We start from the raw sequence: 13,892 nt of genomic DNA, 5'->3' as shown, positions 1-13,892 counted from the left end.
AATAATTCATGTATAAGTGCTTTGCAAACTGGAGGTAAAGGTACGTATGTTTCTTTCTGTTATAATCACTTGTAAAATAAAAACATATTTACATATGATCAAGTACAAAAGCAAGCATTACTAGATATTCTGTAGACGGGGCACATTTAAAATATTTCACTTTATTTTTACTAAGATATTTCAATTCTAAATTTCCTTGCAATTTGTATCTCCCCTTTAGAATGTAAACTTCTCTCACAAAACTTTCCTTTGTGCAGACTATTTCCTTAGATTAAAGCAAATGAAAAAAATTCAGCTTTTGACCTCTGACCTACAAAAGTGGCAGTTTTATAAATTTCAACCTATTAATTCAGCTTTTCATTTTTAGCAGTGTCTGGCATCAAGGAGATGTTAAAAGTTATTAAACTAAACCATTGAACTAAATTAAAAATAAAAGCTCTATCCAAAATAACTATTTTTCAGCAAGAATAGGTAAAATGTATTAGAAGTAAGAGCAATCAAATTGCCAGTGATTCACTCTTTTTTTTTCTTCCAGGTTTCTGGGATAAATATATGGAAATAAAAGATGGAACTGTAATTTGACTGGGATTTTGGAGGAAGATCAAGACACCAAGGAAAAACTAAACTGGCAGATAGCCCTCAAGAAAGATGTCTTTTTGCCACAATATAATCAATACTTCCTGTGTGAGAAGCAGCTGGTCAAATGATGTCCGTGCCTCCCTATATAGTTTAATGGTGCTCATAATTCTGACCACAATGGTTGGCAATCTGATAGTTATTATTTCCATATCACACTTCAAGCAACTTCATACCCCAACTAACTGGCTCATTCATTCCATGGCCATAGTAGACTTTCTGCTGGGGTGCCTGGTCATGCCTTATAGCATGGTGAGATCTGTTGAGCACTGCTGGTATTTTGGAGAAGCCTTCTGTAAAATTCACACCAGCATTGATATTATGCTGAGCTCAGCATCCATTTTCCACTTGTCCTTCATTTCTATTGACCGCTACTATGCTGTGTGTGACCCGTTGAGATACAAAGCCAAGATCAGTGTCTTGGTTATTTTCGTGATGATATTCATTAGCTGGAGCATCCCTGCTCTTTTTGCATTTGGAATGATCTTTCTAGAGCTAAACTTCAAAGGAGCTGAACAGATGTATTGTGAACACATTCATTGCTTAGGGGGATGCTCTGTCTTCTTTAGCAAACCATCTGGGGTACTGGCCTTTATGACTTCTTTTTATATACCTGGATCTATTATGTTGTGTGTCTATTATAGAATATATTTCATAGCTAAAGGGCAGGCAAGATCAATTAATGATGCCAATCAGAAGCTTCAGATTGGATTGGAAGAGAAAAATGGAGTTTCACGAAGCAAAGAAAGAAAAGCTGCAAAGACTTTAGGGATTGTGATGGGAGTTTTCCTAATATGCTGGTGTCCTTTCTTTGTTTGCATGGCCATGAATCCTTTCCTGAACTATACCATCCCACTCACCTTGAATGATGCATTGATTTGGTTTGGCTATTTGAACTCCACTTTTAATCCAATGGTTTATGCATTTTTCTATCCCTGGTTCAGAAGAGCACTGAAGATGATTGTATTTGGTAAAATTTTCCAAAGAGATTCATCGAGGTATAAATTATTTCTAGAATCAAATCCATAGAATTATTATATCTTACTATTTTGCCAAACAGCTGGTGATTGTATTTATAAACACAGCATAAACAACCACATGTACCAACTGCAGGGTCTTTTATCAATTATTTGATTTTAAAGACTGTATAATGAGATGTGATGATTATATCTTGCTTCCCACTTGCAATGTAGTAGATATGATCTTTGTCATTCTTACTATATATATGAAGTTTTGCAAGTTCAGAATTTATGGTTCTACATTTAAAAAAAAACTTTTCCAGCTCTTTCATGAACTGCCATGAAATTGACAGTGGTCCTTCACTCAGTTGTTCAGTGGTAGAAACTATGGGGCTGCATTTGGAAATGCAAATTAGTGTGAGTTTGTCATTTATTTGCTTAAATATGTATCTTTTTTTGTAAAACTAACTAGAAGTACACTTGAATGTTATTTATTAAATAATTATTTATACATACTTTGTTATTTATCACAAGTTTATTAATATATTTCTAATTCTTTTTATGTTTATTTTTAAATATTTTTTACTGTTTGTATTCTAATTCTTAAATATCTTGATTTTCATCTTTTTAAAATAGGTATTCCTGATTCTCATACTTGTAGAAATTTGGAAACAAAGAGAAAAATAAAAATAAAACATCATAAAAATAAAAATATCACAGAGCTCACTTCCCGAAAGAACTATATTATTAAAAATTCTTAAAAACATCACTTTTGGTGGCTTTATAATATTACATTACATGGGTGTACAAAGGTATTTTTTTAACCACTTCTCTATTGTTGACCACTTAGGTGTTTTTAATTCCTTTTTAAAAAAATAGAAATTAAATCAGGTTTCTGTCTGTTACCTGCTCCAGCAGCTCATGAAAGTGTCTGGAAGGATTTTACCATATTTTAAGGTTATACCTGCTAAGGTAGGACTCAAAATATAAACTATACCAAATAAAACAAATTCACTTGCTGGGCTCCAGGCTGCACCAAAGGAGAGGCTGTCACTCATCAAAGCAGCGAAACAAGAGGTACCATCAGAGCGGGTGTGCTGTGCCTATTAGAATGGTATATACAAAAAGGAGAACAAACGGCGGTTTCAAATAAGATCCCCGAAAAGGGGGTAGGTGGGCAGACATTCTAAATTATCAGCATTGATTTGCAATTGAGTTGTTTCTCATTCAGACTTCACACAGGCTGTTTCATGTTGGTTGTATCAGGGGTTTGGATTTATTTATTTAATAATAGTGACGTATGCTCATGAGTATGTTTGAGTTAGGCAGCTAATTTTAAATGAAACTAAAGTTCACATTCCTGAATTTCTGTTCACAGACCTGATGATCTCCTGAGGATCTGTCAAATCCTTTCATCTATTATAGTCTGTTTTGGGCTACATATTTTCTTTCACTGATCTGACTAGATTTTTGCTCTAGTCCATTTAAAAAACATTCTGAGTTATCTTTTCATTTAATATAGAGTAAGACAAGTTTCTCCTAATCACTCTGTTTCAAAAACTCCCTTGACAATTTTTCACTTGTAAGATCCTTTTGTCAAATTTTACAAAGGGAATAAAACCATTTAGACATTTTTCTATACCTTACAGCAAGTTTCTGTGGTATTCTTCATTTGTTCCTACACATTCCTCTTAAGATTATTCTTAGGTGTTTTGTACCTTTAGGATGTGTGTTTTATCTACTGTAAATAAATCTTTTCTTAAAGCATTGTATTTTCTATGTAACCATTAGTGTTGGCATACAATAAAAATTTATTTTAGCTTTTCAGTTGGCTTGTTTGGATTTTCACTATATTTAGCCATATTATCCTCAAGCAATGTTAGTTTTATCTCCTTTGCAATAGTTATGATTTTTATTTATATTCCCTGGTTCTTATTCAGTCAGAAATTTCTAGAGCAATACTAACAATGATAAGAGTTATATTGTTTTATATTTCTTTTAAATTACTATCTAGGCTTTAATGTTGTCATCTTTTTTCTTGGAATAAGATCATGATTCAGATAATTCTACCTTTTTACTTAGTGCTCAAGCCCTTATAGCTTACCTGCTTTTGTAGCCTCTGTTTTTAAAGCTTATAATAAGAGATAACCGTAACCCACCCTCTAAGTAAAACAAGAAGAAAGGCTTACTTTGTTTTTGCCATGTTCCTAGCTTTACCCTAGCTTCCGTTCCCTCACGCAAAAGGTGTTTTGTTTTTTCGTTGTCCAGAGTCCATTTCATATCTGGAATCCCATTATAGTTTGAGAAATTTCTGATTTCAACTACACATAGTCTGTTGGAACTGTAGTGAGGAGACTGGCCCCCTGCGCTTCCCCTTAACTAGACAGATGGGTGAATACCAAGCTAGTGTTCTCTAGAATTTCAGTCTTTAGCAGAAGATAAAAGACAATGATCTTTAGCAGAATAGTTAGCAGGAAACAATAAAGAGATGTGGGTTTCCGTTCCATCCATGTGTAAGATTATGTCCAGATGGCTTTTGGTATTGTCAGGGTTTTATACTCAGGCTCCAGAGCTGCCTCTCTGTCCATTCCCAAACTAAGTTCTCCAGTTTCTAATAGGGTCCAGATAGTCTTCTCATAAATTCCCTTTGAGAATAGTTTTTGGTTGCAACACAGAAAAAAAGCTTTAGTTTGATATACTATATTATGGTAAAGAAAGTGATTGCAACGACATAATATTCCTTTTCCCAAGCAGCAACTTCCACTTAAAACAGCCTCATTTCCCACTCTCCTCTCAAAGAGGAGTATTCATATAAATTTCTATTCAGGAAGAAATATAAATAAAGGTACTAGCAAGGAAGTTTTTTTGAAACTGATTTATTGTTAATAAAAATAATGCCCTGGAAATTCCATCCTGATTTTAGACTTGGTTCTTGAAGTCAATAATCCAATCTTTGTAGGGTCATAAATATCTGTCAAGGAAATAGGGCAAACCATATGAACTTTTAATTCATTGTGGATCCTGGTGAGTCACAGTTTCTGTTTAGTTGTACACTGTCAACAAGAGCTTGAACTTTAACTTAAATGTATAAAGACACATAGAGAATGACTAGTATTTTTAAATTTAACAGATTATAAAGTATACCAACACAACTATTATTCAAAGAGATACTTTGAGTGCTGCACGATCACTTTGAGCAATCTACATAATGTGATAATCAGATTAAGCTAAGGCATATATGCATATTCCAGTTTCAATACAGGCTATTGAGTACATGGGTAGCAGTAAAAAGTGTTCAAAGGAAGTAAATTTTTCTTGGACAGGCCCTGACCTTTTCCACCACATCCCCAAACGCCTCCTAAAACCCCTTTCCCAAGTCTCTAAACTCTCAGTGAAATTTATGCTGCTCTAACACTCTATCTTTGTTAGAATGTTCCATCGGGAATGGTTCTCCTGTGAAGGATTATCAGCCTCAGCATCTAATTTGTTTCTTGTCTTTGATTTTTCCCAAGAGAAAGAAATCATTGACTCAGACAAATGAAAAGTTATCAGCATTCTTATCGAATAAAGTGACAGAAGCTTAAAGTTAAGCTACTTGCAATGACTTATCAATGGCAAACTTTCTTCTTTATGAGTCAGATTAGCAGTAGTTGAGGTGATAAACTCTAAAATTTGTTTATCGATCAACATGTTCACAATGTGATGTGTTAAAGTAGTGTTTTTCAGGAGCTATGATATCAACATAAATAATGTGGATACCCTATATCAAGAGGTGAGTCTTGATGAGGAGGGCAAGCTTGGGAGCCAGAGGCCAATGGGTTCAAATTCTGGCTCCAATATTTATCCACTCTTATTTAAATTAAGTTACTTAAAAATTCTAAACCTCAGTTTACTCACCTACAAGAAGAGGACAATAACATTACCTACCCTCACTGGAATATTTATTATTAGGTGAGACACACTGTCTAGCATGGACCTTACACATAAAAACACTCAGCTAACATATGCTATTAGAATTTTTTTCTTGTCATTTTATTGATATTTGCTATGGTGGTGCTCACTGAGAATATGCAGTGTACACAAAGAAGTTGACATAGGCAAATATGACATTTTCTTTTAAAAGTCAGTACAGAATTACATCGTTCTCTTTCCTAATAAGTTTCATAGTTACAGTTATGAAAAAGAATGGCCGAGATTTACTCCGAGGTCTGCAGAGGAGAGAGTTAACCTGATGATACAGTTTTGTGTTGTTAGTCTGCCATATGTCAGTGTTTGGCACCTAGTATGTTGAAGAGAGTGGAAATGTTAACTTCTTTAAAAAATAATTTATATAAAATGTGTATATATATTTACATAAAATAACTACATATTTACATATACATATAAAGTATTGCTATTTCATCTACAAAATAACTATTATCTACCTCTCTAATGAATCTGGATGAATACTTTGTGTAAGCCCTAGCAAGGATGTCCAACCTTTTGGCACCTCTGGGCCACACTGGAAGAGAAGAGTTGTCTTGGGCCACACATTAAATACATTGCAACATGTAATCACAAACGAAATCTCATAATGTTTTAAGTAAATTTATGATTTTGTGTTGGGCCACATTCACAGCCATCCTGGGCTGCATGTGGCCCATGGGCCTCAGGTTGGACACCCCTGCAAATCATCTTAGTGTAGAATCATGAAGTACCAAGGGTCGATCTCAGGCTTTGGAACAGAACAAGCCTGGGTTCAAATCCCAGCTCTCTGGAGTTCCGTGTTTTCTCTCCTTTGTGCCTTTGCTCCTGCAACCCTTTCCCCCACAACCTGAGCCTGAAATGCTTCCTCCCCACTCTACCTCCTTTAACTGACTGACGTTTACTCATTTTAAAATGCTTGTCTTGAAAGTTATTACCTCTCCAGGAACTTATTTCTAATACCCAAAATATCCCACACACTTCTTGTCAGTGCACTTGCTGGTTATGTTAAAGTGTCCACTGTCCCTAGTGGACTGTAAATTGCAGAAGTTCATCACCGTATTTTATTCATGGTTTTACCCTATGCTTAGCATCAAACCTGGCACAGAGAAATCATTCTGGTTTTTTACGACAATGCATATTTTTTACAGGAAAATAAATGAATAAGGATTAAAAATGTGTCCACGTAGATAAAGCTAATGAAAGAGAAAGATTTGAGCCCAAGTCTGTCTGGCTACAGACTTCACCTTCTTTCCTATTTTCAGAAGTGGGGCCAACTATGGGGAAACTATGGGATTCATAGTTTTATTCCCAGCCAAGTTTAAGCAGATGTGCCTATAGGGGTTTAATTTTGGCAATAAATATATATTCTTTATGACTATATACATACGCAGAATATGTTTTGCTTGTCTTGCATCAGCTAAAGTTTTCTTGTTCAGATTTACACTTCGCCTTTGCTTAATAGCCTGAGAATTCCCCAAACACTTGGTTCCTCAAATAAAGTCTTGTGGCAAATGTTTTCCTATCTCCACCAGGTACAGCTATTTCCCCAGTGACTTGTAGTGTGAAATGATTTCCCATGGCGACTGAAGCAGACCTGCAGATGTGTTAATGATGCCCTCTGGTCTCTACTCGGAAGTTGGGCAAATGAAAGCAAAGTGAGAGAAATGTTGATTATACTTGTCTCTTTGGACTAGGGCCTCAAATTGCAGACTCAAAGTGTCAAACTGTAAATGAAGTGCAGTGGGCATTGATAAATATCCAATCAACACATTTAATTACTGTTATTAGCAATTCTTGTAAGACTTCACTTTTAACAAACATAAGAGTTTGCAAACAATGATATCATATGCTTGAAATATGTAGACAACTTTATGTTCAAATGGCTAAAGGTTCTCACCTTGTTTGTAGATTCTCCTAAGCATAAAAATTATAAAATTTGGGGGAATAAAGAAAAACACATAGCTCATCTGCTGGTTTTCCTTCCATGGTTCATATGACAAAGAACAATAAAATAAAATGTAACAAAACAAAACATCACAGTAAAATTTTCTACTTTGCAATAGACTATGCTACCACAATGCTAAGTTTGAATATGTACAGCTGGATGACTGGGTTGGTTCTACGTAAAAAAGCAAAGTGAAAAATGATACTCATTATCTAGGTAATTAAGTCATCTAAATTCTCTTCGTCATCACTCCTGTTACTTTAGTCAAATAAAACCACAAACAAAAGAAACCAGAATCATTGCTTGTAATGTACCTGGAAACATATTGGCCCAAGTTTATATTCAAATACTGGTTATTATTAACTATTTAGCAATGTTCAACAGCTGAAAACAATTTACTAAATCCCTTTAGTTTTCTTAGTTGTACTATGGGTTTTTTCAGGGTTAGTGTAAACATTTATTCATTTATTAAATAATTCAGTTATTCACAAAAACGTATTTATTGTCTAGTATATGTCATCATTGTGTTAACTAGATGCTAAGGATACAGATGTGAACAAGAGCAACATGTTCTCCATTCTCTTAGAATATTTATGGAAGCAAAATGAGTTTTATGGAAGTGAAATGAGATTATATTTGTCAAGTATTTGCATAATGTACAGGAGATAGTTCATAGCACATGGCCAATAAATTAAAGCCTTTATTATTGTTATTATTTACAATTCACTTGATCATCAACCTGGTTCATAGTTGCAGAGGTAGAATTAAAAATGTATCCCTAGCTGAAGGGATTAAGAAGTACAAATTGGCAGTTACAAAATAGCCATGGGGGTGTAAAGTGCAGCATAGTGAATGTAGTCAATAATAACGCAATAACGAGGTACAGTGCCAGTTGGGTACAGGAAATAGCGTGGGGAAAACTATGTAAAGTATATGATTGTCTAACCACTAATCTGTACACCTAAAATCAATAAAAAATAGTATTAAAAGTGAACCATAATTGAAAAAAATATATATATACCTGGCTATCAATTTTGAACTCAGATCACACAGTACCGTGTGTCACTGTCTATATAAGTGGTACAGCTAACCCTGAAGATCATTGCTGTGATCAGGCCCTTACTGCCGTCTTCTACTTTCTCTTTTTGTCCAGTCAAATCACAGAAAATACACCTATGTTTTTGTTCCTCTTCTATACAAGAGCTAAATTAAATTAAATTATTGCATTATCCAAGCTTCTCCTCCCTTGCTCTCTATTAGATCACACACCACTACCCTTGGAATTGCTCAAGCTGGAAATCTATGAGTAATTCTTGACTCCACCTTTGCCTTATTCTCTACACCCAGTCCAGCGTGGGCAACATGTCTTAACTTAGGTCTTAGCTTTCCCTCCCATGGGCTTTGGATATATCCCATTATTGGTTCAAGGTCATGACTAGCTGCACGTTTGTAAGTGACTAATGTTATGCCATAAATTTTAAGCTATCAGTTGGTTATAACACATGTATGTATATCTCAGATACACACAACCTACACTGGGCATGGAATTTGCTTTTGAAATTTATCCATTTCATGTAGGTTTTCAAATTTATTAGCATAAAGTTAATTATGGTGTCTTCCTATTACCTTTTAGATATTTGCTGAATATATAGTTATACATATTCATATATCCTTTTCATTTATAACATTGTTTAGTCTCTGTCTCTCTTCCTAAAAAATAAAAATCTAGGCTTTGTTGATCCTTTCTGTTGTACATTGGTTTCCAGTATCAATTTCAACTATTTCTTTCCTTCTATTATTTTTTTGATATTCTAGTTTTTTTAACTTCCTAATTTCTATGGTTATTTAGTTAATTTTCAGTCTTTCTTTTGTTATAAGAGAAAAATTATTCCTTTTAAACTATGCTTTAGTAATTCTTTCAAGCCTTAATATTAAATACATTTTTTATTGTCTAATTCAAAGTAAGTTCTTATTTGAATGTTTGATTTCTTTTTTAGTCAATAAGTTATTTAAAATCTGTTTTTTAACATCAAAAGATATGGAGTTTTTCTAGTTATCTTTTTGTTATTTATTTCTAGTTTACTTGCTTTGTGCTCAGAAAACCTAATATGTATGTCTTCAGTCCTTTGAAATTAGTTGAGATTTGATATTCCATCAGTTTTTTAAATGTTTTATGTATGCTAAAAAAACCTGTGTGTTGTGTAGTTGTTTTGTATGGTGTTCTAGATATTTGATTAAGTCCAGCTTATTTATAATCTTATTGATATGTAGGCTACTTATTCATCAATTATTAATAGATATATGTTAAAACTACAGTGATTGTGGATTTTGTCTATTTTGCCTTACACTTCAGTCATTTTTTTCTTCTAGATTTGAAGTTATTAAATTTAGATATATTATATGATCTTGATAAATGAAACTCTTTTTTATTATGTCTGTTTTCACTAGTAATGTTTTTTGCCTTAACATATTTGTTGTCTAATATTAATACAATGACACAAGCTTTCTTTTGGTTTATATTTGTTTGCAATATGTTTTTCTATTTTTCCCCCAAATTTTTGTATTATTACTTTTAGAAAACAAGCAAAAGAAATGACGGGGTTTCACAGAAGGAGAAACAATTAAGGATAATACATGTATTAATAAATGTTTTACCTCATTGATAAGAAAATGCAAATCAAGACTACAATAAAATACCATTTTTTACTCATTAAGTTGTCAAAAGTTTAATTTTGACAATACCATATGTTAGATGTAGGTCAATAGAATTTCTAAATAGTGAATAAGAAATCAGTACAGCCATGTTGGAACACAATTTGTTTTAGTTTTGTGACATTGAATATTCACATTCTTTTGATTTGCAATTACTTTCTCATGTATATTCCCAAGAAACTCTCTTGGATATATGCAGCAGGAGACTTGCACAAGAATGTTCAAAATATCACTATTCAAAATGCAAGAAATATAAGAAATACAAATATCCATTGATAGCAGAAAAGATAAACAGGTTATTATAAGGTAGTGAAATGAATGAACTATAGATACATAGGGCATAAAGTTGAGTTAAAAAATAAGAGCAAAACAAATTCTAAAAGACAAAAAAGTGCATAATATCTGTTTAATATAGAATTCAAAAAACAAGTAATCCCAACAATATTTTGATTTTGTTAATACAAATATGTGTGATAAAGCTATTAAAAGAATACAAAAAGCAGTAAGTATAAAATTGAAGATAGTAACTACTTGGAATGATTGGCAGAAAGCAACCTATAGGTCCATTCTGCTTTGCAGTTCAGTCATTTTTTTCCTTCTAGATTTAACTATTGTCACCTTAGTTCAACTTAAGCATGTCAAATTATGGATGTAAACTATTGTCAACTTCGTTCATAGTCATGGGTGTTTATCATGTTACAAACAAACACATAAAGCAAGCAAGTCGTATGTGGCATGATTGTGATTAATTCAAGTTCTACACATACGAGTTCCATTAAAAAATATGAAAAATTATGTTATTGATATATCTCCTTGCTCCAATTGAGAAACAAAATAAGACCATATCTCTTTGTATTATTTAAATTAGTTAGCCAGCATCCCCATTTCCCTTTGGATCTTTTAGTATATTCACAGGGGACTGAATCATTTCTCCTAAATTGCCACAAGGTGTCACTGTTCAAGTTAGAAGATGATACCATTCCATCAGCGGTGCTGCGAGGACAATGGACTGTGAGGGGAAAGTACTATTCCCAAGAGCTTAGAAAGGAGTGAGCAGGCGCTCATTACACTTACAGTCACCAAAGAACTCTTTCTTTCCGATCTTGCCCTCGTGATCAGAGAAGCTGGTTCACAAGAACCAGCTCAGCCAGTTTTCAAGGCTCAGCCATACATTGTTTCTAGGATTTGGTTTTGACTCTGCACCATTAGTCCCTCCTACTCTCATTTGTGGTCAGTCCGTCAGGAAAGCCCTCGTGTGTTTTCTTGCCAGCTGGCCTAATATGGTATATTTTAGTTTACTAGATATACTTGAATAGCAGTGAACCTCAAAAGGGAAGAGGACAGATTGATTATTGTTGCTGCATGTTGGAGTCTTAGTTCTTTAAAAGCAACGATTTAAATTCTAACCGCCCTCAACCCCGCATCGTTACTTGTCTGCCATCTATGTCCCATATTTTGCCATGTATAACGCACAGTTTTTTGCCCAAGTTTTTGAGGGAAAAATAAGGATGCACATTATACGTGGGTACAATGATTAACATGCCATGGGCATAATAATCCCATGTATAATGAGCACAAAGAATGAGGGTGTGCGTTATACAGAGCAAAATACGGGTAATTGGAAGGGAATGCTTAAGTAGTTCTTTATAGAATCAGAAAGGTTTATCCAAAATGATTTACTGCCTCTCCTAGCAAAGACAGAAGTTCCTGGCAACTTGTGAGTAGTAACATCTTCTGAAATTAAAGAAACTAAGTTAATCCTCTTGTAAAACTTTCTTTTGAAATACTTTCCCATACATTTTCTCATCATAACATCATATAAATACGAATCTGTTCCAAAATGAAAAGAAATATTTTAGTTACTTTTTGTCATAACTTCAAAACGATCTCCTGAGAAAGACTGCGCCAAGACCAACTGCATAATTTGTGAATCCTATTGTAAAAAAAAAAAAAAATGCAGAGTCCTTTGTTAAAAAAAATTATGAAAAACTTCAAGAGGGTGACTGCAAAGCATTAAATCAAGCATGGGCCCTTTGGAGTTCAGTTCCCCACGTGGCTGCGGAAGCCGCATGCCCAGGCAGCAGCCCTGGGCCAAGCTGACTGAGACCACATACACCAGGCATAATTACAACTCAAGCTGGACCCTGATGTCTTCTCGTGACCAATATTACAGTTTATCTACATCTGGAGTATGTTGCCTTCCAAGGCGGTCCCATCGGTGAAGAATAAACTTTCACATTTTAAAAGCACACACACAAAGAAGTAGAGCCTTTAACATATGAGTAGATTTAAGCCAGTAGCATCTGAGAAGATGTTGGCATCATCACGTGAGTTCCTTAAAGAGATAATAATTATGCTCCATTCTTCTGGGTCTAAGAGAATTGGTTAGATTTATTATTTTAGTCAAGTTTATACAAAGGAAAAAAGAGAAAATCAATGGGTGGTAAGGCCTCTCCTCAGTGACTAGATTATGAAACAAAATGTGGACTGGGACGTCTCAGATTTTCCTAAAGAGGCAGAGGGCACATACCCACCTTTCAACCTGAACCTCTGATCCCACCCAGTGTGGTAGGGATCAGGTTCCTTAAAGCCACCAGTAACTCAGTTGATCAGATTTGCTTTACAGATGGTGTATAATAGCAGGCTTAGAACCTTCAGTGTTGGCAGGTGGTAAAAACTTAGGTGAGGCAGAGACTCCTGAGAGAATGGAGTGGTTTAGGCTCATTAAGCTGTTAAACTTTAGAAAAGCAGGGTTAATTTTTGCTTTAAAAAAAAAACTTTTCAGACTCAATTCCCTTGAGACTAATTGCTAAGTTATTGAATAGCACCATTCATATATTTCAGGTTTTCTAGTTCCATATTAGCAGGCACAGTGGTTAAAAAGAAACAAAGAAATGAAGTTCCTTCAGTAGGGGATCTAATTAACAATGGAACCTTCTACAGTGCAACAGGTATGTGGAGAAGGATTAACAAGGACAGGTCTGTGTTTTCTCTTCCTTGAGGTTTCTTTAAGAACAAAATTGTCACCCTAACAATGCAGTTGCACTGCTGGTATGTTGATTCTTCTATTCTTGCATTTGGGTTATGTGCAGAGAGAATGTGTGGGAATGTGGAAGCTTATATGTGCAGGATTTATTAAAGATTTGTAATAAAAGTCTGGGCCTTTTAAATGTGTGAACAAGGATAGCATGCTGCCTATGGGCAGTGCGCATTTCCTGGGAAGATTTAGGGTCCCGGGAAGTGTTGCCTCTTCCTAAGTGGTTGAGTGAACTATAGTGTTCACCTAAAAGAAGCAGAAAGTTACCTGGGCTTTTCACATACAATCCCACACCTTTACTTTCTTGGGAGAAATCTTTTTCTGTTTAGATGTATTATTCAATGTGGTGTTCATCCTAACAATGGAGGAAGGAAGAAGAATAAGAGGAAAGTTACCTTTGATGGAGCTCTTTACATATCAGGCATTATGCTAAGGCTGTTCATAGGTATTATTTAATATATTGAGAATCATTAACATTTAATATTTAATAGAAACTGAAGAGTGAAAAGGAATCAATAATTTGGGTAAGGGTAAAGGATTCAAGGAAAAATAGAAAGAATGATTAGCAGGGAGAAAGACTTTGTACAGTCCCTTAGAAGTTTAAAAAGTGGTTGCTAAAGCAGAGGAATATTTAATA

At 34.4% G+C, this 13,892-nt stretch overlaps 1 protein-coding gene across 1 annotated transcript; it reads left to right on the top strand.

The window, feature by feature from the left end:
- The first annotated feature begins 648 nt into the window (after window positions 1-648).
- TAAR1 (trace amine associated receptor 1) lies at window positions 649-1,665 on the top strand. Its single transcript, XM_054568935.1, has one exon. It carries the CDS (start codon window positions 649-651, stop codon window positions 1,663-1,665), a length of 1,017 nt encoding a protein of 338 aa, XP_054424910.1.
- The last annotated feature ends 12,227 nt before the right edge of the window (window positions 1,666-13,892 follow it).

The sequence above is a fragment of the Pteronotus mesoamericanus genome, unplaced genomic scaffold (assembly GCF_021234165.1).
Source record: "Pteronotus mesoamericanus isolate MK-2021 breed Mesoamerican mustached bat unplaced genomic scaffold, CSHL_Meso_final contig_20, whole genome shotgun sequence".
NCBI classification, from domain to species: domain Eukaryota; kingdom Metazoa; phylum Chordata; class Mammalia; order Chiroptera; family Mormoopidae; genus Pteronotus; species Pteronotus mesoamericanus.
Note: the sequence above shows the minus strand (reverse complement) of the source record. Positions and strands in the feature narration are given on the sequence as shown.

Bases quoted from the DNA above. Each gene is read 5' to 3' on its own strand.
- TAAR1 (XM_054568935.1), top strand. From the start codon at position 649: ATGTCTTTTTGCCACAATATAATCAATACTTCCTGTGTGAGAAGCAGC.